The following is a 27,867-nucleotide window of genomic DNA, read 5'->3' as shown; positions in this document are numbered from 1 at the left end:
GTTTTGAGAGAGGAATGTTGTCCCATTCTTGTCTGATGATGAACTGCTCAACAGTCCTGCGTCGTCTTTGTTGCATTTTTCGTTTCATGATGCTCCAAATACTTTCAGTTGGTGAAAGGTCTGGAATGCGTCAGCAGGCCTGTTCAGCACCCAGACTCTTCTACCATGAAGCCATGCAGATGCAGTATGCAGTTTAGCATTGTCTTAGTGAAATATGCAAGGCCTCCCCTGAAAGGCACCTGGATGGGAGGATATGTTGTTCTAAAACCTGTATATAACTTTGAGCATTGATGGTGCCTTTCCAGATGTGGAGCTGCCAATTCCATAGATACTAATGCCCCCCCCAATACCATCAGAGATGCAGGCTTTTGACCTGAGTGCTGAAAACAAGCGGGATGTTCTCTCTCTTCTTTAGTCCAGAGGACAACGGCCTCCTTTGTTTTCCAAAAAGAATTTCAGATTGCTTGGTGATCTGATTTTCTTAAACCAAACTGAAGAATTCATAGAAAGGTGGTCTGATGGTTAGTGAAGTCATCCCCAGTCACAGCGCTGCTGTATGATCTGTTGTGCTTGTGGTGAACTATCCATCGCAGACCTGAACCTGCTTCTGGCTGAACTTACACAATTTTCCACTTGCCTCAGTCCATTTTAAATGAGCTTTGGTCCAGGAAGACAGCGGCGTTTCGCATATGGGTTCTTCTTTGCATGATGGAGCTTTGACCTGCATTTGTGGATGGTACGGTGAACTGTGCTCACAGACAGTGATTTCTGAAGTGTTACGGAGCCCATGCAGTGATTTCCATGACAGAATCATACCTCTTTTTAATACAGTGCTGCCTGAGGGCCTGAATCTGGGATTGATTTTCAGCCTTGTCCCTTGACAGAGATTTCTCCAGATTCTCAGACTTTTTTGATGATTTACAGTATAATTATTTGTATTTTAGTCAAAAATGTCTGTATTTAAAATGCTTCCAAGATTTAAAAAATCGTCGTTTCAATGCATCACATGTACTTCTCAGTTCAGAATGCTGACAAACCAACAACCAACCTTAGCTTTTCAACAAATCCACTGCTAACTGAAGTTATGTATATAGCTAAGAAAATGGCCAAGAAAGTATATTTACCTACATCCTTCCAACTATGAGCACACAACTAAAACTGGCCTGAACCTCAGCTGTGCGCTTGCAACAATGTAGCAACACCATTGGCTGCCATGTTTCCTGGTTCAGCTGTTACAAAGCTTCTTAAACTATTGTTTTTTTTTCCACTATTAATTTCTATTATGGACTCCTCAAGCCGTATCTGTCCCTTATATTGTCTCTGTGTTAACACTAACTTTTTCTTTGTTTTGGTTTTTTACAGGAAAGTTAACAAGTGCTACCGAGGGCGCTCATGTCCTATCATAGTCCACTGCAGGCAAGTATACTAATAACTAAAGTAGTATGCTTTTTTTATTATTATTATTATTATTATGGTGAATTGTTTATGAGTTTCTGGCTTATATTCAGTGATATCAAATACATTCTGCTTTTGCAGACCTGCTGCATTAATGTTGGCAAGCTAACATACAAGCACACATCTTTTAAAGATACTGGTAATTTTTAAAACAGTTTAAAACTCACATTGTCCAGGTTCTTTGTGGTTTCGGACCTCCAGTCCACGCCACTGTTTAATTTCCCACCAGCTGCCGTGTCACTTGTCCGCATGTGTGGGACGACAAACATTTTAAATAAGAGATTAGCCAAAAAGTTGTGAATTAATTTGACAAAGTGTCCACGGAGGAGGGTAACTTTTAATTGGAGGCAGTTCAAAGCTTGCAGCTTGCCGGTCAGAACCAGTGGGTGAGAGGGAGAGAGGGTAAATAGAAGTAGGCAGGGTTGCAGCTGTTGTGTTTGCATATGTGTGCATGTGTGTGTTTGTGTAAAATCACATCTGCATACCCCTACCACCTGAGGAAATAACTCAGACCAGTGAGACATAATTAAATCGGTATTTAGCAGAAAAATCTGCCACAGTTTTTTGTGCAAGTATCCTCAGATGATTGGATTAAAAAATTTCCATAACAGATAGCCCTTATGTCTGTCTGCTTGCTACTCCACTAAGTGATCTATTATTTAATATGGTGCAATGGCTCCACTATGATGAAACTGTACATTTCTCGCTCTAACTGCCAGTCTACACCAGAGTATTAAACCTGTCTTTATGGAGCACCAGCCACAGCAGCTGGATCATCCTGAAGTTTCTCACTGCCTTTTATGACTACCAGTAAATGTAAATAAGATGGAGTAAATTCTTAAATTGCTGGTTAATTTGTTTATTGGTTTAGAATTTTAAACATGTTTCATTGGTATGCACCACGACTGGCCATCAAAATGCTTTGAGTAATTAAAGTATTCAGTATTGTGTGTTTTTAGGCTTTAGACTGCAAGTAAAACGGTGATGATTCGGGTATGTTTATATAGCAGCATTTCACAACAACTGCCATCTCAAGGCACTTCATCTTAAGGTAAAGACCAGGTAATATTAGCGAGAGAGAGCCTCAACAATCAGGTGATCCCCTGTGAGAAAACACTGGGTGATCGTGAGAAGAAACTCCCTTTTAATTGGAAGAGCACAGAGAGGTGAAGAGCAACAAACTGCAGGAGAGAGTAGATAAAAATTACTGACATGAAGCAGTGGCATATAAATGAGGAGTCATAAGACAGGATTGGCTCAGTGCTTCATGGGAAGTCTCCCAACAGCCCGAGGGCTCATGGTCACCTGATAGAGCCCTAACTATAAGCTTTATCAAAAAGGAACCTTTGAAGCCTAAGAGGGGTCCTTCTCTGCCTTCCAAACCCAAACTGGTGGCAGGTTCCGTGTGAGAGGAGCCTGATAGCTGAAGGCTCTACTTCCTGTTCTACTTTTGGTAGCTCTAAGAACCACAAGTAAGCCTGCTGTCTGAGCGCAAAGTGCTCTATTGGGATAACATGATACTATGAGACTATGAAAATATGATAGGACCTGATTCAGGATCTCATTCAAGACTCAAGCCGCTAAAAATAAACTGAAATGATCGAAATATGATCTCTCTTCTAATCCCTGACAGTATTGTCACTGTGGCATTTTGATCAATTGGAGGAGCTTTACAGCAAGTGAATAATAAGGAGTAGAATAGTCAATCCTAGAAGTAACATATAATATATATAATCCGCAGGATGAGCTGTTATATAAAGGAGGTAAAACAATGTAAAAATGTGAGCCAACTGCAGATACATATGCTACTAAATTATGAAATCAGAAATATCTTTTTTTATACTTTAATTACTGTGATCGTTGCATTGCTTTATTTTATTATTTATTTTAGACCTACATCAACCGGAAGTGACCATCTTAAGATTGTCTCCTTTGCAAGATTATCTTGATCTGACAGAGGCAGAATTAACATATCATGGTTTTCATCGGGAGGGAGAAACCGGAGCTCACACACACACACACACACACACCACACCACACACACACACACACACACACACACACACAACACCACACACACAAAAAAAAAAAAACCCAGGCACACAAACTCCACACAGAGGAGGCCTACCCAGTTTGAACCAGCAACCCTCTTGCTATAAGGAAAAAAAGGTGCAAACCACTCAGCTACTGTGTTACCATTTTACATATGGGTATATGAGGGTAGCGAGCGTACAGCTATGGTCAGCACAGAGGTTGAGATGCATCATTCCAACACAGTCTCATGGCAGTTTGAAAGAGGAGGAGGCGTCACGTGGTTTTAGGGTTAAGTCACAACTTTTGAGAGCCTACAGCTATAATGCAAGTTGTTTTTTTAAAGTTAGGTTTTAAGCCAAAAGATCATAGTTTGGGTTAAAATGCAACATGTTTGAAATTCTTGATGAAAATTTTGAATGGAGGCCTGAGACATATTCATCATATTAAATTCATTAGTTTTAAAGTGATGCTGTCACAAAAAGATGATGTTTGTGTCCATGCACACAAATAAACACTAAATTATTTATTATATTTACTTTAAGATTGCAGTGCTTCCATTTATAGGTTGGACAGGTACCATCTGTCCTCAGCAGCCAGACAAACTGTCTTCAGCAGTGCTGACTGACAGGAGAAATTTACTAATTTGATAAAATTATGTTTCAAGCCAGCACAGCAGGACAAAATCTGCAATTTTCTTTTTTTTTTTTAATATATGGATTCTTTCTGCTCATTGATTTCCCCTCCCTGCTGAAATTATAAAGTTCACAGTGACACCAGCAGTCTGATCAATCATTACATTAAAAAGTTCACAACATATAAAGAGCAGGAGTCTTGAAATATGGCTCTAACCAGCCAGGAGGCAACCAAAAAAATGTCTTTGCAGAAATGACTGATTAATGTATGCTTCTTAGAGTCAATCTGACTTTATATACATCTGAGAAGGCTGTTCTTCTGTGCAGTGGAGCAGATTGGGCTTCAGATGTTTTGCCAGACCTGTTGTTTTTTTGGGAAGTTTGCACAGAACAACAAACTCGAAGGCTGCAGTGGACTTGTCAGTTTTACTTAAGAAGGTTCCTCACTAAGTGAAGTGACCCAGAAGTATCTGTGTGGCAGCCATAATAAGAGCAGCTTGAATTCCCTAAATATCACAGAAGGATGCTTCAGTGCTGCCTTTTTTTTTATACCTCCTTACACTGAACCACCCTTAACGAAAGGAAAGGAAATATTGCTGCCCACAGTTCAAAGTGACCCACCAGCAGACTGTTTGGACAAACAGTCTGCATAGCTAACAAGTGGTGCAGTCATTGTTTACATTTCCACTGGTTTTTCCATCATATGCCATATTTTGCAAGCAAACTATAAACGTTTCTGTACTTTATTAAATCAGCACGTCACGAGTTTGTTTCCTTGCGTGAAGCTGTCTGTGTGTTTAGAAAAGTGCCTCTATAAGAGATAATTATCTATATTAAAATGATCAAAGCGAAGCGAAGGTTCTAATGTGTTTCAGTTTGCCGTGATTATGTACTCATTTTTGGAGTTTCTGTAGTGCCAGCTTTTAGGGTTATCATTTATTAAAAATTTTCTTCAGAGGTGCTGAAAGTTTTAATAAAAGCAAGCGTTAAAGTGGATCACATCTTCAGCGGGCAGAGAAAATCTTTACCTGCCAAAAAAAAAAAGTTAAAGAGCTGTAACCTTTTATGTTGGATACTTTCTGGGTAATCAGGTGTGAGCGGCAGTGAAGGTTTTCCAGTGATTAATGTGCTTCTCGTGTGTGAAACAAGATTCTGTCGGTTTCTAACCTTTGACCAGTTCATTCCCAAACCCGACCAGCCAATCACATCTGAGGCCGCAATTATGAAAAGATTGATAAACTTTCATGTTCGTGCTGTAGAGACTTTCACTTAGAGCTTCCAAATGATTTTGTCAAAGCCAACTGTGCACAGCCATTTATCCCGGTAATGCATACAGAGAGCAGAGTGAAGCAGTCAGGATGAGAAGTGAGCACACTGAAGAGCGCAGATGCAGAAATTCAATAATCACACAGCAGCTTTCTCTCTTTTTTTCCCCCCCATTCTCTGTGTCTTTTTCTATCTCATCTTTCTGTTTTCCTTTCTCCTCGCCTCTTTCCACGTCTATCATTTTAAATAGAGTCAGAGAAGGCAGCAGACATCTTGACATGTTTACTCACAGCCCTCGGGCGTGTGCTGACACGCGCACACATCACATATCTTTGATCACTTTGTAATGATCCTGGCAAGGTGCAGCGATACGATAGAGCTATAATCACACAGTAATAACCTGTATAACACACACATGAACACACACAAATCTAGTGTGTGAGATCAGAGTATCTCTGTAGAATAGGCACATACACACTCACATGCTGCAGTGGCACTTCTCAATTACTGCAGAAAATAACAAAGGTCCCAGTGAAAATGAAATATTCAGAAAGTATGGACCCATGCCAACACACACACACACACACACATGCACACACCAGCGCATGAAATAGACTGGTAGGGGGTGCAGACATCAATTTTCAACACTTGAAATAAATCTTGGATAGAAAATATTCCCTCCACATACAAAGCAGCGCGCTTCAGTTTCTGCACACTGTGTTCAGTTTGTGTTTATTTCAGAATAGGCAAACATGCATTTACTCCTATGTCTATAAAAACAGGTTTACGTTTTGATGTTTAAAAAAAAAGCTCCCTCAGTCTCTCGTTTCCATAATTATACACGTTTGAAGTCGTTTATCCCCTTGAAATGGCATTAGAAGACTCGTAAACCTCGATGTGTTAAATCTTCCTGATTGATGCTCGCTCGCTTTAACACTGGAGTCGGGTTATGCATCTCTTAACTCCAGAGGAAAAAACAATATCATGAATATAGCAGAGGATACAAAATAAATATGGCAACTGTAAACCTGTAGGTGCTGCTCAGATTTTGCAGGCTTGTCAGCTCTCCTGCCAAGTGATCTTAAATGTCTATAAGCATTTCGAATGTAATATATTTTTCTGGATTTATGATGTTATTTGATTTTTATTAAAAAAGAAATACAGTACTGATGGTGTGGATTTGAAAAAGTCAGCGTGCAAGATCTGATCATGATAATGCACTGTGTAATTATCTGTAGTCAGCACCGTCTCACACTCAGTCACTCACATTTTTACCTAATTCAGTGCAAAATTGATATATGATTATGAATGCAGTTGCTGTCATGGGTGTAGATTTTGTTCTTTTGGGCATTAATAGAAAACTTTGGTCTACTTCCAAGAAATCTTTAGCACCAGACACTTTATTTACTCTTGTTTATTGCCAGTTTGTGCATTCTCTGCATTTCCACTTGAAATTCATTATATATAAAAGAAAACATAAAATTACGGCACCAAGGGACAGTTAAAAATATACTGATATATAATGCAGTGAGGCGCACTGACGTTCTATATTGTTTTACCTTTTCTCATTTAAAATGTTCCCGTCTGTGTCAGCACACACATTCCTGTTTCAGACATGAGTGGAATATGTAGATATTTCTGTCTGGCATCAGGAAGCACCAACCTGAGATGTATATACCTTAATTCATCTGAATTTTTATGAGCTCAGATGCGTGTTAGGAAGATTTTGGCTCATGTTCATTACTTCCTGCGCATTTAAAACGTGTCGCGTTTCGAGATGATATGTAATATTTTAATAGTCACGCGCATTGAAAGGTAGAAGTGCAGGAGGCTTTACTTCAAAATAGTGACCTTCTCTTTTGTTATTCTGTTCTTTAAAAAAGAAAAAACTGCTTTTGTTGGAGGCATTATGGCCTCACTGAGTGATATGATGGCAGCATATCATAGAATTATAGTTTAAAACATCAAGTGACAATTTAAAAATTGCTTAATTGGAGATAAGCGATGATGTGACGTTATCGGACTAATTTAATTAATGCTTCTCTGTCTGTGTCTCCTCCTCTTGCTCCCCCCACAATCCTACCTCCATACTCTCATCCACCTGAGCAGTGATGGTGCTGGAAGAACTGGGACCTACATCCTGATTGACATGGTCCTCAACAAGATGGCAAAAGGTAGGCGTTGCCCGTCACGCTCCCCCTTCCTTCCGGCCTGTGTGGAGAAAGAGCCCAGTTTGCCGGCCCTCCCTGTGCCCTGAAGAGAAAAATAAAAAGCACTGCTGTCACATTTTTTTTCCCACTATTGTTGAAGTTATTGCTTTTTTGTAAAGTTGGATGATTGCATTGAAAATAATGACATTTAATTAGATCATTACAGTGATGAGTAGCTACGAACAATGACATTTTCCATTAGCACACTCAATCACTGTTACTTGCTGCCTCTGAGCCAGAGGAAACAAGCTGATTTTTTTAAAAATATATTATTAGTTATTTTTATTAGCTTGTGCTTAATTACTGCAAATGAATATCTGTTTCATTATCTCAGTGGATGCTTTGCTGCTTTGGCACCGCGCTGCAGCTTGTTTTTCTCCCGTCTCGCCAACAAAACACAGTTAAACTCAGTAAAATCCAGACAAAGAACGAGTGATTTTCATGACATGATGACAGAAAGAGAGCCAGGAGATGCACAATTAGTGTACAAATGTCCGTAATTAACCTGAACTGACCATGGCTTGTTTATTTGAAGTGCCATCAGGGCTCATAGCCAGTGCATTTTAAGCACATTATAAATGCATGATAATTACTATGACTACAGCATGATATAATAACACAGTGAGTAATTATGTAAGAGGCTGAATATTTTGAGGGGCAGTGACAGTTCTTGATGTTAAATGAAGTGTTGATTGTGTTCATTTATTTACAAAATATTTTGACTTATTTTGAAACTTCTTTTTACTTCCTTCGTGTTTGTGGTTAAATTTGTTTATAAGCTCGAGCCTGTAATTACACATCTGATTACGCTCGCTTTTGATGTCTTTCAAATTAAAAGTCTCTGATTGAGGATGGGGTTCATGTTAGAACACTTCTGCTTGATGTGGTTGAGTTTGGTTGTCTAAAAAGGCGGTTAATGTTAAAAAATCAGATGTTTAGTGTTTGTCAAAGTAAAATCTTTCCAAAAAGAAAAAAGAAAAAGGATTCCTCAGAAGGACGTGAGAATAGTTGTTCTTTTGGTTGCATGAAGTAAAGGCAGAAGCTGTTCCAAGGTCACAGTTTCCACTGATTGGACATGTGTGTATGTGCGCATATCTTTTTGCTCCTTTGTAAGTGTGTGGTGTGTCCTGTGGTGGTGGTGCTGCTGTAGCAGAACGAGCTCCTGGGTCTTTAATTCCAGATCAAAGGGTCAGTTTGGGCATCGGTGGCCGTTTCCCAGGCTGTCACACTGTGATGGGGGGCCCCTCCCGGACACCAAGGGGCCGGGGAGGAATGGGTGGGAGTTGGTGGATGTGAGGGGGGAGAGTCCTCTGTATCCTTTTATCTTCTGTCCCAAATCCCAATTTGCTCCAGACAATGAAATTTTTGCATCAACAAAAATTCCAAACCTGTCTGTAAGAAGCAAAGGGGGACTGAAGGACATGAAGTTAATGAATCTAATAACAAGTAACTTTGGCTCAGGCTATTCTTAAACAGAGTTCAAGTTTTGATTGACAGCAGGGGCAGTAACTAGAAATCAGAGGAAGTAATATAAAAACGCTTTGTTTCCCCGTCAAATAAAAGAAGATGAAGCAACGTGAAGTGAGTGTGAGTGCACCAGGACTACTGTGGCAGCAAATCAGAGCAATGAAAGTTTTCCTGCTTGATATCCAATTAACACACTGGCTGCGTTAACACTGCACTCAAAGTATACACGAGGTTGTGAAACATGTAAACGGGTGTCCTTTGCTCCCATATAGATTGCACATAATATGCTGTCATTTACCTTTATTTTAACAAAACCTGTCTTGTACTCCAAAGCTGCATTTTTATTTTCTTCCTGTTTATTTTCTGCATTTATTAAGTTGCTTTCATACCACATCAATCAATCATATATACAGATGGGGCAGGTGCACAGCCTGTACATAAAAGATGTAGGTATGAGACTTCCCCCAATCAGTTTTGGACTTCTATTCATCTTAACCAGGGTTATAATAGTTTTGGATTTTACATTATAGTTTAGTTTTAGTTAGTTTTTACTTTTTTTTCTCTAATTCAGTTAGTTTTAATTAGTTTTCAGAGTGGTTTTGCTCGTTTTTATTAGTTTTATTTTGGTTTCATGCTTAGTTTAGTTAGTTTCAGTTAGTTTCAGTATTAGTTTTATTATTTTCCTACCTAATCAGGTGCAAGATTCAAGGCGCAAAAGTGACTATTGTGTAATGAAAACTTGACAAAAGATACAGTTTAAAGAAATATATTCAACAACCAGCTGTTCACAAGACATGCTAAATGTGTGTAATATTAAGGACACACATGAACATCAACAGGGAGAAACAAAGAAAAACATGAACTCCCAAACTCAATAAATTCTACAATAAACTCCACAATAAAGTTCAGCATCAGTGCAGCAGATTACTAACGCCTACATGTGGTGTTAAACAAAAACAAACTCTTTGAAGGAGTCAAAGCTCAAATCCAGCTGCATCCTGATGTTCTCACCACCTGAGCTGCTTCTGTTTTGGAGCTAGCTTGGTTAGATGCTGCTAATTAAACCTGCAGGGTCTTTGCGGCCTCTGTACACAACCTACAGAAGTGTCCGACCTCATGTCCGCATTTATGCTTGTGTAGCTGGATTGTGTGTGTTATTACCTTGTGGTCGTGTGCAGGTGTTTGTACTCAAAGAACCTCCATACGGGACTCTGCCGCTTTCTCGGCAGACCGCAGCAATTACTTTGCGGACCAGCGCGGTGAGCGCACGCACATGCGCACTCACACAGTTGTCCTATGGCGCTCCCAGCTTAAACTCGGAGAGCGGAAACAATGATTTCATATCAATCCACAAGGCTTAAAATGAAAGTCAGTTTATCGATAATTTCAGTTAGTTTTAGTTAGTTTTGTAAACTCACAATTCAGTTTTAATTAGTTATCGTTTTTTTCCTTTTAATTATAGTTTTTATTTATTTCAGTTAACGACAATGTTTTTTCAATTTCAGTTTTCGTTATTTCGTTCGTTTTCGTTAACTATAATAACCCTGATCTTAACTTTATGCTTTTTGACCTTTGACACCTTAGGGGTTTTGTTTTGTTTTGTTTTGTTTTTTGAGGCAGATTTGACCATATTTGGGAAGATTGAGGGCTAAGTCCTCAGCAAGCTAACTAGCTTGGAATACAAGGTGTATCCATAGACCGTATGAGTGCATCACACAGATGCTGCATTTAGTGCTTAATGAGATACTTGGCAGACTTAATTAACCACCCAGTAATCTATTTTATTTCCAATATAATTCCATTTAAAATGCAGCAGCACAAACACAGTCAGGAGAGTGACTTGAACCAGCTCAGGTGAAGCCTAGCAGACGGACACAGGAGGTAGGCGGCACCTACCTATCACTGATAGCGACTCAAAGCTCCTAATAATATATAGCCTTAACCCTCGATAAATTGTAAAAGGGTGAGTCATAGAAATAAAAATAATAAAACACACTTTATGCATTTGTTATAAAAAGGAAATTAGTTATAGAGATTCAAATTGTTCTTTGTTCCAGGCTGGTTAATCAAGCAGTGAGTGAAGGCAAATCTTAAAAAGAATTGGAAACTAAATGAGAAAAAAACAAACAGAACTGTAGCCTCCTACATGAAAGCATCATAACACGAGGCCTTGCAAAAGCTGTGACAGTGTACCTTCGACACCCAGCTGTTTCAAGCTGGTAAATCTTCATTTATTAAGGATCTGCATGTTTGTTTGCTGCACTTTGTGATGATAAAGCCCCACTGTAAGCAAGGCCTGACCTTCATCAGGCTTTTTCAGTGGAAAAAAATCACCTTTTCTTTGAGTGAGAAAATCCAGGATGTAATCAGACCGAGGTCAAGAGTTGCTAGTGAGGTTTATTGTGAGGATCAAAGTGGATTTAACCACTGATAACACACTGTGAGATCTGTGTTAGGTAAAGTGTTTTATACTGGCAGAAAAATACGTTTTTGCGGGGATACAACAGCACTTATGTTTTAGTTTATTTCATTGCCTTTGAAGATGCTTCATAAGCTGGAGGAGTTGTGAAATCTGCTAAAGGATCCCTCGAGGTGACAATCAGCAGAAGCAAATATTCAAACTCTGAGCTGATCAAACAGACCGGTCTGACCTTCAATATTCCTTTGGCTTTGTTTGTCAGTCCAAATTATTATTTTTGAATTTTGCCTTTATTTCTCTTCTCTTATTTTTTGCCTATTAATTTGACTTTTGAGGCATGTTTGAGGTATGTTTACAAATCACATGATCATCTTCTGAAATGTTAAAAATGTGATAAACTACCAAACATAGTACAGTGTATAAAATGAAGTTTCAAATGTGCAAAGTCGTTAATTAATCTTGAAAAGACTAAAATGAAGTGGGAGACTAAAAAAGGCAAACAGTATTGACTTCAGCTCCGTGATGTGGTTTTCCAGCCCGCGGTTTTAACTCGTTGGTTTACTGTATTCATCACCATGTTTCCAAATATGATGGTTCAGATAACTATACAAACAAAGAAATGTTTCTAGTTGTAGCTGATAAAAATGAGAGACTGTCTATCAAGCAGATATTTTAGTGGAGACCAAAACAGAGCTAATGCTCATGCATTCGTTTTGCAGTAAAGTATAATTAAATCAATTATTCCAGCTTTAATTAAAAGTTTTGATGTAGGGCTGTTGCTTGTGAGCTATTTCTATATTATGTACTTATCCCCTCTGTACCTCCTTTTTACGCCCGCAGTGATGTGTGTGTCTACAATTAGTTTACATTAGAAAAAACTGCTCATTACCAAAGTAACGAACTAAATTATACAAATGCAGATCTGAAAATCACAAGCAATTAATGGGACTGCAAATGTGTAAAATTAAAGTGCTGTAGTAGCAACCCAACAGCACTTGTGTTTTTATTACAATTATCTACAAAAGCTTTCATCCCGAGAACTTTAAGTAATATCAGCCTTTTTACACCTATGAACAAATGTGAGAACCAGGAAGTGTAATAAAAGTTTAAAAGATTTGATCTACTATGACTACATTAAGTCATTTATGTATGTAGATTTTAAGATGCGTTCATCTTCCTCAATTTAAGCCATTAGCTGTGGTATGTTTGCAAGTTATAAGTATAAATAGATGATTGTAAAGTTTAGGCTCAAAGCGCCCTATGCAGAATGATATTCTGTAAAGAAACCGATGAAAAAAGATGATATAGATTAGTGTATAAAATAGTTTCCACAATTAAAGACCTGATTTCCTTCCTCTGCATCACTTTTTCAGCTCTTTTTCTCCCCTTTCTCTCAGGACAAATCCTGAGAAGCCAGAAGCCCCTGGGTTTGCAGGTTTCCTCCATCCTGATCAAAGACATTTCTCACTGCTTCCACCCCTCTCAGAGACTAAATAACCCGTTTCCTTCACACACACACACACGCACCCCACACCCCCCCCCCCCCCCCCTTCCTTAATAGATTCCAACAGTTTTTTCCCAAGGAATTGCAAATTTGCTCAAGAATTATAGCGCTGTAGCAGGGTTGAGGTGGTTCTCACGTTTTTTTTTTTCCTCTTCAACTTTTCCAAAAGCTCCCCCACTTCTCTCCTGTTTCTAACATCACCAACACACACAGACACACACACCACCCACACCCGTCACCTTTCTCTTCATCTAAGAATCTATCAAAACACATTGAATACCAGAGAGCTTTCAGCATTGCACCATTTCTTTTTGCAATTTTTTTTTTTTTTTCCAGTCCAGCTGGTCAACCCAGCCCTCGGCTTGGGGGTTTTCGCGGCCTCCTCAAGGGCTGTGTGCCTTCTTTCTTTCTTTTTTCTTTTTTTTCAGGCTTTCTCTTCCTCCTTCTCCTCATCTATAGCACCCCCCACCCTCCTAAGTCCTACTCCTCGACCTCCACCCCAAAGCGGGAGTCTTCCAGAAGAGGGAATCTCAAATGAGGCCGAGGTTTTTATACTAGTCCCGCTTTTTTTTTTTTTTTCATGCTTCCACCATCTCCTTCAAGGGAAGTCCGAATTAGGCGTTTTTTTCTTAATACGTCCATTTTGAGTTTTATCAGAATCTGCACAATAGCCCTTGGTTTGTTAAGTCCTTCCTCTCAAAAAAGAAAAACTAAAGCAGTAAGTAGTCTGCTGCAGCTTTTCTGGCTAGAAGGGAGTCTATTGTGTTGTGAAAAGGGGGTAAAAAAGCTCACAAAACCGTGAAACAGAAAGAGAAAATGGTGTGAATGAGCGGTCTCCCCACCATTCATTTTCCTCTTCATGCAGGCAAGAAAAGGAGTGTTATTATGTGTCACAACAAGAAAAAAGTAATTCTTGCGCTTTTGTTCCTCAGAATTTGATAGAGGAGGGAGAAGTGGGGGAGAGAAACGGAAGGACAGAAAACCAATTAATGTTTTTTTTTCTGCCTTTTGTTCTTTCTGAATTTAATTGTTGCTCCCTCCTCTCTGTCTTGTCCCTTTTCTCTCTCAGAACAATTTCTCTAATTCTGTGAGATGTCTTCCTCCCCCCTTAACATCTATTTTTCCCTCTGACTTTATGAATCATCTCCTGTACTTTCTTTTTTGCTTCTTTTGTCAAATAATGCGTGGGTACATGCAATTTTTGCTTAGGCGCCTTTGAATTTATATTATAAAACCATTATGAGCGCAATGAGTACTTTAAAAGTAGCATACACTTTATTTGCATCTGAGGAGACAAGTGTACTCAGAAGTCCACAGAAACCTCCATTAACATATTATAATAAAGATTTTCTGGAAAAACATCTTTATTTTTAGTCCTACAAGTGCATTAAGAGCTGTAAACATCTCTTTTATCATTCGTTAATTCATCAGCAAAAGGCAGCATCAATATCAGCATTAAATAAAACAGACCCACAGATGGTCACACAAACTGAAACCATTATTATTTGTAGTAGTAACTGATATACAGTAAACTTGAGCAGAAATTGTCTTAATAAACAGAACAAATAACAACAACAGTATTTTATAGTGGTGATGACAAACCTTGTGTCCCAAAGACAGTTTTTTTTTGCACCTTGGGGTACAACAAAGTACTCTGCCACCTGCACGTTACGCCTGGTTCACTTGAAGCTCCAGGCACACAGTTGTTGTGCTGATGTTAATGCCAGAGCAGGTTTTGAGCTCTGGAGGGTACTGGATATGTACTATTCAACAACACTTGAAAACCCCGCTCGGTAACTTTACGTGGTCTGCCACTTTAATGGTAGCAGAAAGGAGGGAATACATTTCACACACTGGCTTGTTGCAACAGTAGCGTCCTATCACAGTACTGTGCTTGAATTCACTGAGCTCTTTAGAGTGACCCATTTATTCTCAAATATTTGTGAAGGCAGACAGCATGGTTAGCATGGTTAAAAGGTGTGGTCCTGGGGTTTTGTCTGTTTTCCACATGGGAACAGCAGAAGCAGGCCGAAAAATTATGCCATATTTAGCAAAGCAAAGTCTAGTTAGAAGCTCACACAGGTCCAAAATTGTATGAATTACAACTCTGTTTTTGGTCTCCACCAACTTCTATGGGAAATATCTGGCTTATTAGCTGCTAAAAGGTGGCTTATGCTCACCACCAACAATGCACAGAGAGAAATGAAGGAACCAAAGCAGTAAAGCTGTGTGCTAAACTTCTAAACTTTAAGCTCACTAGGCTCCTTAAAGCAGAGCAGATTTGAGTGTTACTGTAATCAACTGTTTGTGTATCACTGTCTTACCTCTCTAATTATAGTAGCACAACATGAATGTTTATTGATCAAATCAATTGAAAGTACCTGGTCTTAGTTATCTAGAAACACAATTAAGAAAAAGAAATACATTAATCTTTAAAAAGAAAACATTCAAATTGTCATTTTTATTGTTACTTTTCAGAGAAGTGGGGAACTTTTGAATTTGCTTATCAAGGCTTAAGACCTGAACTGGAGAAATCCTCTACATGAAATACATTTTTCAATTATGCTCACATAAGATTATACACCTCAGATACATATACACCGCTCTGTATTTGAATCTAAAAGGATTATAATCTGTTTGTAATGTATCACAGCGCCTGATAATCTGACCAGTGTTTGGCCTGAGGTCATTCGGCTGACTGCAGCCAGACACACTTTTGTCAGCTGTGGGGCATTGTGCCAGTCTGGCATGCAGACGGGCTGACTGGCAACACACACACACACACACACACACACACACACACACACACACACACACACACACACACACACACACACACACACACACACAAACACACACACACACACACACACACACACAGACATGTCAGCTTTTGGCAGTGGCTGATACGGCTCTTGTGGGCAACCTTAATGAAAAGCTAAGAGCAACCAAAGAGTAACTAGGAGCTTTCAGATTTACTCAGTTTTCTTTAGAAAATGCAGCAAACGTGTGGTCCTCTGATTTCCCTCACAAAGTCCTCTACTCCAGTTCTTTTCCTCTCCTCATCTTTTTTTCATTTCGACAACAAAACATCAGTGTTTTGTAGAGTCCGCGTGTGTGTTTGTGCTAAGAGGATGAATGTAATCGCCTTTTGCTGTTCTAATGGGAGTTGGTTTAAAAGACCAGATTGACTGATGTTAGCTGGATTATCTTGGTGGTGCCTTGAACACAATCCAACATTGTTTTTATATGTTTTGTGTGTGTGTGTGTGTGTGTGTGTGTGTGTGTGTGTGTGTGTGTGTGTGTGTGTGTGTGTGTGTGTGTGTGTGTGTGTGTGTGTGTGTGTGTGGCAGGTGCCAAGGAGATTGATATTGCAGCGACTCTGGAGCACCTGCGGGACCAGAGGCCAGGAATGGTTCAGACTAAGGTAACACACACTTGAATCCCGTTTGTTCATGTGGAAATCTTTTGATTTGTAGAATAGCAGGAAGAGATGACACATTAAAAGAAAAATTTAACACTTAAAAAAAATCTGCTTAACAGTGTGGTGATATAATTTCACACACTGGAACAAATCCTTAGACCTAAATAAAAGTGAAGGTCCTTGAAGGAGAAAGGACCTTTTCACATTTACCAAAGAGTGAGATGTATATAGGTAGAAAAAATAGAATATTTTGTGGTAGTGACTGCACACATGGACCAAAAAGTGTACAGTGAAGCACCTCTGGCACTCAGTATATCATCAGCTACATTAAAGTGTTAAAGCTTCTCTCAGATTTGTCTTTACTATTTGCTTTTGTACCAGCAGTAAAAATAAACGGTGCAATATAATAATTTGTGATAGCTGCCACTGGATACCCCAGACACTGCAACATTTAGCTGTTTGACTTGGTGCATCCATGCAATAAAGTCATAATGAATATGTTCACTATGTTTGAAATAATTATTATAGTGGTGGCATATGGGCATTTCATTTATTTGTACTATTTTTACTGGTCCCAATGTGGACCAAGACAGTGGAGAGGAAAGCTTGTTGTATGTTGTAAAACATTATCTCCTAACGTGGTTATCACTGTGACCATAAACCTTTTGTAAATTTAAACAAGCATTTTCTGTTCCTAAATCAAACCAAGTCATTCAGTTGCCTAAATCTAACCAGAGAGAATGAGAAAGGGGGAAAAATAATAAATTAGTCAGTTAGGTTAAAAAATAGTCCAACATGACACATGAAGCTCAATCTCCTGAGTGACTTAGATCTGCACCACTGTATGACCCACAAAGATGCTAATCTACAGTATGAACAGCTGCACTGTCCAGCATGTTGGAAAATTAAGCCAAAGGAGGGCCTAGTGCATTAAAGTGTGATGTCATATATATATATATATATATATATATATATATATATATATATATATAATATATATATATAAATTACTAATTCTGTTTCGTGGCGTTTTCTCTATATTGAGGGATTTTGTGGTATAAATGTATTTTTATAGTACCCCATAACTATGTTCATCACTCGGACGAAGAGATAAGTTACACCTGTGCCTTTAATGGCCGATGCTGCACCACCTTCATCACCATGAGTACTGCACAGCTACATAATTCATCATCTTCATCATTCAAGTTGTAGAGTGTGGGAAGGGTTTATAAAGCCTTAAAATATATATAAATTTCCATTCATCCATCCATCCATTCACTTCCGCTTATCCTGTTCAGGGTCGCGGGGGGGCTGGAGCCTATCCCAGCTATCATAGGGCGAAAGGCAGGGTTCACCCTGTACGGGTCACCAGCCTGTTGCAGGGCTAACACAGAAAGACAGACAACCATTCACGCTCTCATTCACACCTATGGGCAATTTAGAGTGACCAATTAACCTAACCTCAGTAAATGCATGTCTTTGGACTGTGGGAGGAAACCCACACAGACACGGGGAGAACATGTAAACTCCACACAGAGAGAGGCCAAGGTGGAATTGAACCCAGGCCTTCTAGATGTTATTCCAGCTGTGAGGCAGCAGTGCTAACCACACTGCCTCACAGCTGCCTTGCTATTAAAATGAATATTTAATAGATATAAGGCCGCTACTTCACGGATTTTCACCTATCGTGGGGGTCTCTGGAACGATAGGTGAGGGATCACTGTAATTACATACAGTTGCTGACGTGGAGGTCTTTTTTTTTTTTTTCATTTGACATAAAATGTAAGTAAGTTCTTTTCTGCTTCTCTGTCAAAAGAATTTAAAGTTCTTTCCTGTCAGATAAATTTGAAAAGAACGCTTACATAAAGGATCGCCACAGTAGACTCAAAATGTCAACTATTAGATCCAATAAATGGCCTCGGACAGCTGCTGGGATCACCTTCACGCCACAGTACTGTCTTTGTAACAATCGATCATGCTCCCATTAAAACTTCACTTTGGTTGGAGGGTAATCTGTATGCCCTGTTGTGAGAGAGGCTGGATTCTGGGTTTGAGAGGTTTTTGGGGGCTCACTGCACTGCATCAACTGAGACCTGAAAAATAAGTGAACAGGGATTACTGTGAGATCAGGTCAAAACACAAAGGATTATGTAAAGAGTTCAAATAGGTGCTGATAACCTGTGCTTAATTAAATAACAATAATGTTTGGGTTTTTTTAAATCTTTAAAGAAAAGTTAAGCATGCAGGTAAGTTTAGGGGATAAAGTTTTTGTAGATATTTTTTGTTTTTTTTAAAAAAAGTTCCTGAACATGATCTCTTATTCAAAAGAGTCATTTTAACTCACATGTGTGCACTGCCTCAGAGGCCTAAAATAAAGCATTTCCTCATCACACTGTATCCAGAATGACTCCGGCTGGCCTGGAAACAATTACTGCCTGATCTGTGAACTTAATTAGAAAGGAAACCCAGGATGTGTGTAAAACATCCAGGGTATTGATCTGGGTTTTATTAAAGCATGTATCCTGACTGAACTGCTGTCACAGCACTCTCCCTGCATCCCTCACACGGTGATTCCCCTCGTGGTCAGGAGACCCAGCCTCAGCACTCTGATTTCATTTCTCAGTTTGATCGGCTGTTTGGACCTGTAATCTTCTTCCTACTGAGAGGATAAAGTAACCATAGGTCAATCACGTGTTGATCTCATAACAGTATAAATGTGACCTCAAAGAATTTCAAAATAAAGTGCCAGTTTTAGTTTACGTAGTCCAGCTGTGAAGTCGGCGTTTTCCATTGCCAGAAAGTCAAAAGGATATTTCCACAGGCTTTTGTATCATCAGAGACAAAAAGGTCTTTGGGAAATAAAAGTTTGGTACTTCCACGTTTTGTTCTGCAACATAATTCCACAAAATGATGCAATATTAAGGTAAATGCAGAGCAGCACGTATCACTCAAATCAAACACTTGCATATGTAATCTTTTCACTTTCTTTTTTTTTTTTGTCTCTGTCTCCCTGCAGGATCAGTTGAGTTTGCACTGACGGCTGTTGCTGAGGAGGTGAATGCCATCCTGAAAGCTCTTCCACAGTAGAAATCGACACCTCCTCTAGTTCTGCTCTGCTCGTCTCGCCTTCTGTCCCACGGATCATCCCCGTTTTGTCTTTCTTCCATTTCTTATCCCATTATTTATGTTCTTTCCCTTCTCGTGTTTCTCATCTGTCATTTCCGGCTCTCGCTTCTTCTCCTTCCGACTCTTCATTTAATCTGTTTTCCTGTCTCCTCCTCTTTTTGGCCAGTCCTTCTTCATTTTACCCTTCTTCATTTTCTTCTTCTTTGTATTTTCACATGCCTTGCTGCTCCCGTGCTCTTTTCACATCTCTTCTACTGATATTTACCTACATGTTTACCATTTATATTGTTTCCTGCAAATTCCCTGTTTCCTTTTATCTCCTGTCTCTTAATTCCTGTTTCCCTTCATCTCTTCTGTTTCCCTCTTGTCTTCTCTCCTCCTTCCACTTGTGACCATTCCTTTTACTTCTTACCATCTCCCCTTCCAACTCAGTCCACATTGTGCCAGGAAACCATTGAAACTATCGTGTACATAGACAGACCTTCCTTCTGTTGTGATGATCTAAGCAGCCTGTTTTCCAAAGTCACATTTCACTGCGTTTAAACACTTTTTGAAAGACTGAAAAGGTTCTCTGTGTTCTGTCCAATCATCATAGTTTTTGTTTCTAGATGAACATTGACCTCATTGGCATCAGCTGACAGTGATCAAAATAAGCTCTCTCAAAATGTAACTGGTTCATGTCTTTGTAAATTTAATCTCCTTGTATTTTGTATATAGGTATAGTATATGAATCTGAGTTCCTCAACAATGTTCATTGTGGCAATTCGCCAGACCTGTTTTACTGAATTCATGCCACTGATTGGTCTTCGAGTTGGGTGCATGTGTGATGCTGATCATCATCTATTTGTGTTTGATATTTAATGCCATGCTTTTTTGATATGTTTCCATGCAGTATGCTTGTGTGTCACAGTATGCTGTAATTCATCAACACCCAGTGTTGGTCACTAAAGAAGATATTAAGCAAAACATAAGTGATTCCATCTCCCATGAAGGCTTGCTTTTGTAACAGTAAGTGGGGAAACCCCAAAATGTAACACGTTATTGATATCATCCCTCTTACTTTAACAAAAACGTGCTAATACTGGAAATACGGTCAAATGATTTTGCTTCATCTGTGTTGAAGCAACGTAGTGTTTCTTCTACCTGAATTGTTCTTTCTCGTGGAAAAACAATGTTGTGGGTTTTCAGTGAAGTTACACTCATGTCTGCCTTAATAAAAAAAAAATATATATATATATATATATATATATATATATATATATATATACAGAGAGAGAGAGAGTAGATGGATTGGTAAAAGCCACGAGAATAGGGAGTAACGCTTTATTTTAAAATGGCCTTATTCTAGTGGATTAACCTGCGGATTAAAGATTAGCTGTGCCTGTGCTAAATGAAAACCTCTCTGATAAACACTGAAGAACATTCTGCCGGAGCAGGAAGTTACCTTTGGACCAGAAGTTTGTGAGAGTATTTAAAACATTTCAGCAGAAGTCGTCTCACAAGTATGTACTTCAATTAACTAGTAGTTCAAAGTACTAGAGTGCAGACATTTTAAATGTAAGTGTTTCTGACAAGTGTTTTCATGCTAAAAGGGGTAGCTTCGCTTCTGAATTAGTAGGTCTTCTATGTAGCATTATTGGATGATTTGTATGTGTATAGTAGCAGAATCTGTATTGCAACGAAAATTTGTTTGCAGTGACACTCATCAGCTGGTTTTCCCAAAAAAAAAAAAACATCTTAAAATTTACATGTTTTATGAAGTGCTATAAATAAAAAGAGCACAGCCAGCATCAACTGTTTCTTTTTTGTTGTTGTTTTTTTAGCTCATGTATTTTTGTTTGTGGTTTCTTTCAGAATCACACCTCTCAATAAAAGGTCCCGCTATCAGTTACCGACACTTCCAGAAATCATTATTTCTCTTTGCCTCTGAGCAGAACATCCTGAACTGCTTATTATCTAAAGATGGCTTTGGGAAACCAGCTCATATAAAATCCACATGATTTTACAGCGTTTGGTTGACAGTTTTAAACATTTTATTCATTTAATTCTACTTGTTTTCAATCCCTTTTTAGAACTCACCAATGATATGACTTGCATACACTATGCTGCTAATGCATGGCTATTCAAAAAAATGTGTGCTGTAATTTTCTCTTTGCCTCAAGATGATCTTTACACACCTCTGCAAGCAAGCAACCAGCTGCTGGTGTACCTGTTACCTTTGTGTGAGACTCTTTATTGAACAAGATGCTCCAAGGACCTTAAAAGTACAAAAGCCAAGGATTATCTTTTCTAAACTGTGCAGATCATAGTTAAAACGGGCTGAAGAAGGCGCAGTAACAATATGACGTAACACTGCAGCAAGCTGGTCTCATGTTGGAATGAACTTCATTTTTCATCACCAAACTGAAACAGGCTGCAGGAAATGCTTCATATAGCAAGTTGTTTAATGTGGAATGAGATGCTGTTTCTCTTCCTTTGTTAGGATACTGTTGAGTATAATATCAAAATATGGAATTAAGTGAACTGGCATTCAGATACGTTAAATTAAATTATTCTTCTATACTTGAATCAAAACTAAGCTTATCAAAAGGGACATTTTTTTTGTTGGGTTTTTTTTTTTTTGTTTTTTTTGCAGTGATGGTACTCCATCATTTTCCCTGTCGCTGTTCTTTCTTTCACACACGCCATCAAGTATCAATAGATGGCTGCTCTGTTGCATTGACCCTCTGTACATAAACCCCAACACACAACAGAAGATATTTTGTTCTATTGGTGTAAACAACTTGTGAATAAAGTCTGGTTGTTGATGCAGTGTTGTAATGCAAGCCTGACTTGTGATTTTTTTCTTTTTCTGACGTAATTATACACAATTTTAACCATCATGGTGGGCGGCAAAACATCTGTTACAGAGCAGCAAACACCGGCTGCATTTTAAATCAGGTGTGTGATGAAAAGTGATGTCCTGCAGTAACTGGTGTTCAAGCTTGACATTCAGTGGTTACTTTATATATATATATATATATATCAGGGTTATTATAGTTAACGAAAACGAACGAAATAACGAAAACTGAAATTGAAAAAACATTGTCGTTAACTGAAATAAATAAAAACTATAATTAAAAGGAAAAAACGATAACTAATTAAAACTGAATTGTGAGTTTACAAAACTAACTAAAACTAACTGAAATAATCGATAAACTTACTTTCATTTACTTGTTTTTTTGGGGGGTTTTTTAAGCCTTGTGGATTGATATGAAATCATTGTTTCCGCTCTCCGAGTTTAAGCTGGGAGCGCCACAGGACAACTGTGTGAGTGCGCATGTGCGTGCGCTCACCGCGCTGGTCCGCAAAGTAATGGCTGCGGTCTGCCGAGTCCCGTATGGAGGTTCTTTGAGTACAAACACCTGCACACGACCACAAGGTAATTAACACACACAATCCAGCTACACAAGCATAAATGCGGACATGAGGTCGGCAACTTCTGTAGGTTGTGTACAGAGGCCGCAAAGACCCTGCAAGTTTAATTAGCAGCATCTAACCAAGCTAGCTCCAAAACAGAAGCAGCTTCAGGTGGTGAGAACATCAGGATGCAGCTGGATTTGAGCTTTGACTCCTTCAAAGAGTTTGTTTTTGTTTAACACCACATGTAGGCGTTATTAATCTGCTGCACTGATGCTGAAGTTTTATTGTGGAGTTTATTGTAGAATTTATTGAGTTTGGGAGTTCATGTTTTTCTTTGTTTTCTCCCTGATTATGCTCATGTGTGTCCTTAATATTACACAAATTTAGCATGTCTTGTGAACAGTTGGTTGTTGACTATATTTCTTTAAACTGTATCTTTTGTCAAGTTTTCATTACACAGTAGTCACTTTTGCGCCTTGAATCTTGCACCTGATTAGGTATGAAAATACTAAAACTAATACTGAAACTAACTGAAACTAACTAAAACTAAGCATGAAACCAAAAATAAAAACTAATAAAAACGAGCAAAACCACTCTGAAAACTAATTAAAACTAACTGAATTAGAGAAAAAAAAGTAAAAACTAACTAAAACTAAACTATAATGTAAAATCCAAAACTATTATAACCCTGATATATATATATATATATATATATATATATATATATATATATATATATATATATATATATATATACACACATATATATATATATATATATATATATATATACACACATATATATATATATATATATATATATATATACACATATATATCCAGGTCAGATATTTCTGAGAAACTTTTTTCCTTGAGCAGCCTACTACCACCTACTACCTACTAATACTACATGAAAAGGTGAAGCTACAATGTTTTTAGTGAAAGTGAAACAGATTACATAATCTTCTTGAATTAATATGAACTAATCCTGGTAGTTAAAATAAAAAAAAGTGCATTTTTTTTTTTTTTTTTATTCTTGAGGGTCAAAAAGTAAGACCAAAAGGTTGCCAGCCAGTTTGGCATTGCACAGAAAGAGAGTCCTACATATTTGTTAAATTTTAAAATTCTAATGTGACTAAGTGCATGTAAAATGCATCCTAATGTTACCTACAATAGGTTAGAATTGATCTTTAAGCTTTGTGGACTACAATTTCGAAGTCTTGAGCTTAGCATTTGGGCTATCACTGTATTATTATTAATAATACTAGTAGCAGTATTACTGAGAGCACAGAGCCAAGGAGTTATTGGCTAGCAGTGGCTAGCTAGCTTGGCGAGCAAGTTGCATCTGCATTTACAATATACAAGTATACAAATTGCAAATATACAGAGATAGTTATAGCTCTAATATCTCTGTATATTTGCAATTTGTATACTTGTATATTGTCTTATAGTTTTTATACTTATTTGTTTTTTCTGTAAGCACGAAGTACCGCAGCAATTTCCTAATGCTGTGAACCTGTTCACCCATATGGCAATAAAAACCTTCTGATTCTGATTCTGATTCTGATTCTGATTTCAGCTAGCAAGAACCAAGCTTAAAACAAAAGGCAAGTACTGGCAAAACTGACCCGTCATTCAAAGTTGTCTCATGGCTGAACTTTTTAAAGGGGTGTTTTCACCTAAACCTGAACAAGCAGTCTTGGCACCTAAACTTAACCAAAGAGTAAGTGAAAGTCAAAGAGATAGACCCACACAAGACCTGAACTCCAGTTTTCCTGATCTAAAGTCGGGATTTGCCTCCAAACATAGACTTAAATAAACACACTCTTAAATTAATGACATTTAGAGGGAGGACGTGTGTGTAAACTGTGCACTCTTTAATCAAAATTCAGCTACAAAAACAAATATTTGATCTCTCATGAACTTTTAAAAAATTCTCATTGTGAGCACCTGTGCTTTCCACTTAATCAAGGGGGCACTGCTGATTTTTCATTTGCGTTTACATCAAATTCACCTTCTCTTTCTCAGCACATGAGAAGAAACATCATCACTCTTTTGAACATAAGTTGTAGAATATTACTGTTTTTAATGTCTAAATACCTGCCCAGCTGTTTTCACCTCATCTTCTTAATGATGGCAATCAGTCTCTCACTATGAAGACATTATGAGGCCAAAATGAATCCTATTTTTAATTTACAGGCATGGCCACTTGGTATTATCATTCATCCAGCATCTCTTTATATGAAGCTGGGTGGATGAACAGCTTTTTGAGTGCTTATTCAGGTGAAACAGCAGCTTGTTATTGATTGTGGGGGGAAAACACTCTCACTACATAAGCTTGTGCTGCTTTCTTGCAGTGTTGACTTAGAGAGTTGGAAGCAGCAAAATCGATTAAGCAAGATGCTGCTTTTTTCTCAATAGTGAGTCATATGAGTAGATTTAGACAGTCGATGTTTTGCTGCTCGCAGATGGCAACTTCTACTGTGTTTATATGCAAACCTTTAGCTGCCGGGATAAGGAAATGATCTCAGAAAGACAGCTTCAAGTATGAGCCTGTAAATGTGTGTAAGTTTTAGATCTTGAGATCTGGCTTGTCTGACAGCAGCTCCAAAGGGCCTGTTCACGCTTAGTATTAACGTGTGTTTTGAACGATCATTCACACGAGGACCGCTCTGTGTCTGTTCACACTTGGAATTAGAAATGCTTCTCTACTCTAGTCTATAGACGAGTGACAGATGGGTTTAAGGGAGGGATGGGAGCACGCTTTGCAGTGATGGTGGACAGGTTGACAGGAGTCTCCATGGAGGATGATTTTTCGCAGACAACATTGTGGTCTGCATTGAGAGTAGGGAGCAGGTGGAAAAGAGCCTGGAGAGGTGGAGGTATGCATTGGAGAGAAGAGACATGAAAGTCAATAGAAGCAGGATAGAATGTGTGTAAATGAGAGGGACACATGTGGAAAGGTGAAGGAGTAGAGGTAATGAAGGTGGATCAGTGTAAATACAGGGGTCAACCATCCAAAGCAACAAGAAAGGTGCAGAAGAGAGCCAACAGGGTGGAGGTAAAGGTGAGAGTGAGGCCTGCTGTGATATATATTTTGGAGAGAGTGGCACTAACAAAAAAGACAGCAGGCAGAGCTGCAGGTGGAAAATGTTAATATTTTCATTGGGAGTGACCAGGATGGACATGTTAACAAAGTGACTATTCAAATGCACTGAAGACAATGCAGAAAGAGGGAGACACAGTGCACAGGAACTGACAGGACAAATGATGAAAAATGTCAAACCATGACAACTTGAGAATCCACTGTAAGTAGTGCTGCAGTACAATAAGCATGTTGCTGTTTGGGGCTGTATGATGGAGACGATAGCTGGTTAATATCTGTCTCACATTTTAATCCCACAACAAAGTCCCTCCATTTTCTTAACTGCTTCTGACTGGTTGTCTGGCTGGAGCTTAACCTTGATGACATCAACTGAGGGGTTTCAAGTCCATCACCGAGAGGCAGGTAATCATTTTCTGACAATAACACCTATAGTAAAGGTTATTTAATATAAAAGAAAGGATATTGTATTCATAAGTACTGTATACATAGATTAGTGTGTAATTATGTGTTCCAACAAATTGATGCATTCTCATAAACTTATTATTAATCTATTAATAATACATCAAAGTGGGCGCCGGTTTGTGGAAGTTGTCATGTTCGCCCCACCGTTTTTGACTACAGTGGCTGGGAAGGACATCTCCCTTCCGACTAATTGCATTTTACGTATGTGGCCAGGCTCTAGCCACACAAGTAGGACGCCAAAGGCGGAAGAAAAGTCATGGACAATTTCCTGCTGTGGAGGCGCTTTTCAATTTGTGCCTGCAACTTCAGACTCAAGATATAAAGCATCATACTGTTGTTTTATCATCTGTCAAGGGGTCCCCTTCACCAAACAAGCAACAATACGAAGGAAATGCGACTGGCATCGTAATTAAAATGTCATCTTCTTCCTCCTCACCTCAACCCTCATCTCTTGAACTGAGGTCAGGGCTTTAACACACAAAAACATGCATGAACATGTTTATTTATTCCCAATCTTGTCACAATTACTTATTGTTAGATTAGATATGCAACCGTTTAGTCGACAGGAGCATCAACAACAACTGGTTATAAGCTAACATTGTGCCAGCTAATGTTAGACTCGAGTGTCCTAAAAATCCCACTTACCGTATTTTGCGGACCATAAGGCGCCGCATTATAATGCGCTCTTGTGCGAAATTCTGTTCCCCTGTGAAAATCTGTTCCCCCTGTGTCGGCAGCGCGCACTGCAGCCAGAGGCGCGGATGAAAATTTCAAACTGTCTCCTTTATGAGTGCTTCAAAGATCTTGGGCTTCAGGGAAACAAGTGAGGCACATTCTCACCTGAACTATGATTTAAAAGTAGCAACATGTTTCATTACCTTTGGAAAACAGAAATTATCTTCTTCTTCATTTGGTTCCTCCCTTTAGGGGTTTCCAATCATCTCACACCATCCCTGGCACCCTCTTCTATCACACCCACCCTCTGCATGTCCTCCATGTCCATGAATCATGGAGGACATGATTCATGGACATGTCTGACGTGCTAATTTCTAAGTTGTTAGTCATTTAGCATAGTACCTTCCTTTATGAAGGGAAAAGAAATAATGCCATGGTTCAAATCGACTTGTCATGTTGATCGTTCACAAAAGTAAACAATCAACATCACAAGTGATGCAGATCATCATGTAAACCACTTCTGCATTTTCCGTCTGATGCCATAACGTCCCTACATGTGGATGTGTTTAAAACCTTAACCAATTTGTCAAAGAGACTAGCGCCCTCAAACCCCCACTTTTGCCTGCATAGTACCCAACCCAAGTGGCTTTTACCGTGGGCCATGGGCCTGCAAGGCGGTGGATGT

General features: G+C 38.7%; 1 protein-coding gene across 1 annotated transcript in view; it reads left to right on the top strand.

The window, feature by feature from the left end:
* LOC115795638 (receptor-type tyrosine-protein phosphatase N2-like) overlaps positions 1–21,424 on the top strand; it is a 229,311-nt gene extending 207,887 nt beyond the window's left edge. The window contains 5 exon segments of the mRNA XM_030751631.1: positions 1,363–1,416; positions 7,497–7,561; positions 16,341–16,414; positions 18,881–18,887; positions 19,434–21,424. Of these exon segments, the coding sequence (XP_030607491.1) occupies positions 1,363–1,416; positions 7,497–7,561; positions 16,341–16,414; positions 18,881–18,887; positions 19,434–19,498 (265 nt within the window). The 3' untranslated portion in view covers positions 19,499–21,424.
* Positions 21,425–27,867: the final 6,443 nt, after the last annotated feature.

Source organism: Archocentrus centrarchus, chromosome 17 (genome assembly GCF_007364275.1).
Source record: "Archocentrus centrarchus isolate MPI-CPG fArcCen1 chromosome 17, fArcCen1, whole genome shotgun sequence".
Classification (NCBI taxonomy): Eukaryota; Metazoa; Chordata; class Actinopteri; order Cichliformes; family Cichlidae; genus Archocentrus; species Archocentrus centrarchus.
The sequence above is the reverse complement of the archived record's forward strand: the minus strand, read 5'-3'. Positions and strand labels throughout refer to the sequence as shown.